Source organism: Saprolegnia parasitica (genome assembly GCF_000151545.1).
Source record: "Saprolegnia parasitica CBS 223.65 unplaced genomic scaffold supercont2.167, whole genome shotgun sequence".
NCBI classification, from domain to species: Eukaryota; Oomycota; class Saprolegniomycetes; order Saprolegniales; family Saprolegniaceae; genus Saprolegnia; species Saprolegnia parasitica.
Genome location: NW_012156561.1, coordinates 56,054 through 58,456, shown reverse-complemented (window position 1 = coordinate 58,456; position 2,403 = coordinate 56,054). Strand labels below are relative to the sequence as shown.

The window sequence follows — 2,403 nt, the reverse complement described above, 5'->3', positions numbered from 1 at the left end:
AGGCCCATGATGACAAGCTCCGTGGATTCCTTCCAGGCGTCGCGATCGGCGGCAAAGCTACGCAGTTTGTTGAGGTCCTCGAGAGACGCCAGCGACTGAGGCGGCGTCAACAACTGGAGGTTGCGGTGCAGGACGATCGGCAACGTGATCTTGGTGCGGCCTAAAAAACGGGGCGCCTCGGGAGCGGCAAAGAAGCGGGCGGCGGCAATGTTGGCAGGGACGTCTTTCTCCAGGCGCAGCACGTGACCCAGCAGGCGCCAGCGTTGGCGGGCGACGATCTCGCTCAGCGATGCAGCTGAATTGTCAACGTGATTGACAGCCATACGACACGGCTGAGTTGATGGCGTGGCACTCCTGTATAAATTGATTTTATTCCAGTTGACATTCATTTATATAGCATTCGCTTCGCTGCCGTTGCGAGGGCCGTCCGCTCGTCTTCTTGTTGACGCTTGCAAAGCTCGGGTGGTGTAAGGGAGGTGAGATGGCGGCGCACTTGTTGATTTACCGCCATGCTTCGCTTACCACCGACATGGTGGACACCAACACGGCTGTTGCCACTACGTTTAGTGAGCGCTTAGTTGGGTTTGGATTGAGAAACACCGGTTCCAGCTTGGGTTAAATGCAACCTCGTCTTCCGTTATAGAGTATCCAGTGTCGTTGGAAAAGCATCAGCTACGAGAAGTAGACGTCTTCACCAAAGACGCCGTATAGATTACCAGCACTGTCAGCGTTTCTATCCAACCATCCTTTCCGCCTTTACGTCGTATCGTGGAGCGCTATGGAGACCGCGGGTACCATCGACAAGATTTCCTTGCCATTATCAACGTTGCTGTTCCGCAGGAGCAGCATTCGCAGCGCGCTGCTCCGACGTTGCTGGGGCACTCGGGCGAGAGAGATAGCGCGCACGGTGGTAGGCATCAAAAATTGGCACGACGACGACGGCAATACTAAGGACGAAAGCTCCGGCGAAAAATCCGACGCCAGCGGCAACGGTACCAAACACAAGTTTGGTCACGAACCGAACCGGTGCGATTGGGCCATAGAGCCAATGCTCGGAGCGCATGCACATCCGAGGCCAGCAGAGCGCAAGCCGATGGTCGTCCATCTTGATGCCGCAGCGCCAGCAAAACTCATTGTAGCAGTACACGCACTCGACGCGGTGACAGCCGTCGACCTTTTCAAGCATCATCGTGCACAGGGGGCAGCGCTGCACGTCGTGGGCGTCGCACCACGCCCAGAACTCGACGTCGCAATTTGGCCGATCATGGTACACGCCGCCGCAGTCGAGGCACGACGACTGCTGGCAGCTTTCACAGTCGAGGCGCCGACTGTGCGCGGCTTGTGCAGGGAGCACCTGGCCGCACTCGGGCCGCGGGCAAAACCAGTACCCGGTCTGGCGCTGCTTGTAGGCAAGAGCGAGTCGGTCGTACGTTTCAAAGAGACTCGTCGAGACGACGACGAGAAGCACAAGCCGTGGAATCGGTCGCCGGCAATGGCCGGGGCACACGAGTTGGTGTGGCGCGACGTCGCCGTCTTGAATCTTGTGCGTCACGTAATCGCGGAAGCAGTCTTCGCAGCAGTTGGTATCGCACTGACGGCAGTGCCGGGCATGTTTGGTCGGTCGTTCTTCAAGGCAGATGGCGCATGGTGCGGTTGCTCGCAATGCATATCGGTAGTTGTTCATTGTACGTCGCTGTTCTATACGAATCCATGACCGTTTGGTGAGAACACCTCTGGTCCACAGAAGAATGTAGATTACGTCAATGGGTCGAAATGACAAAAAGGGGTTTTGAATGGTCACAGGTGATGCGCGGCCTATCGCTTGAAATGGAAAATGAAGGCACGAGCCAATCATGACCACCCAAGAACACTCTTTGAATGATGGATCTTTGAATGATGGATGGGTCGAGAGCGACATGAAGAAACTTCAACGTTCGAGATCGTTCGTCTTTGTTCTACTATAACCATCCTGAAAGGAGGTTGTTTTCAGGTACCAGGCTCAAGTGTGCCGCACGAGGCAGATGTTACTGCCTCCTGCGTTTTACCAAGGCCATAAATGTTGCGTCCGCTGCGTACTAGTCATGTGTGCCGCTCTAGAAACCTCGGCAATTGGTTGCAGAGTTGCGACTGGCAAGCATTATTCGCTGGGCTCATTCTACGATCAGGTCAGAACGATGATCTGTCCATCACGCCCGTACAAGTGTACTTGAAGAATCCGGCTTGGACGTACGACGAAGAAGGCGACGACAGTTTAGGTCTTACGCCAGATCCCGTGGTACGCTACAGTACCACGGGATCTGGCGTAGGACGTGGCATTCGTCGTCAGCGTCGAGGTCATCGAGCGTCTTCAGTGTCGTCCTCTGTCATCCATAGGCGCCAAGGTCGTCAACACCTTGACAATCT

The 2,403-nt window shown here is 55.6% G+C and overlaps 1 protein-coding gene across 1 annotated transcript in view; it reads right to left on the bottom strand.

Annotated features, from left to right (window-relative positions):
• SPRG_21468 (hypothetical protein) overlaps positions 1-1,684 on the bottom strand; it is a gene marked incomplete at both ends in the record, with an annotated part of 2,666 nt that extends 982 nt beyond the window's left edge. The window contains one exon of the mRNA XM_012354556.1: positions 997-1,684. Within this exon, the coding sequence (XP_012209946.1) occupies positions 997-1,684 (688 nt within the window). The remainder of the gene's footprint in view (positions 1-996) is intronic.
• Between the last annotated feature and the right edge of the window lie 719 nt (positions 1,685-2,403).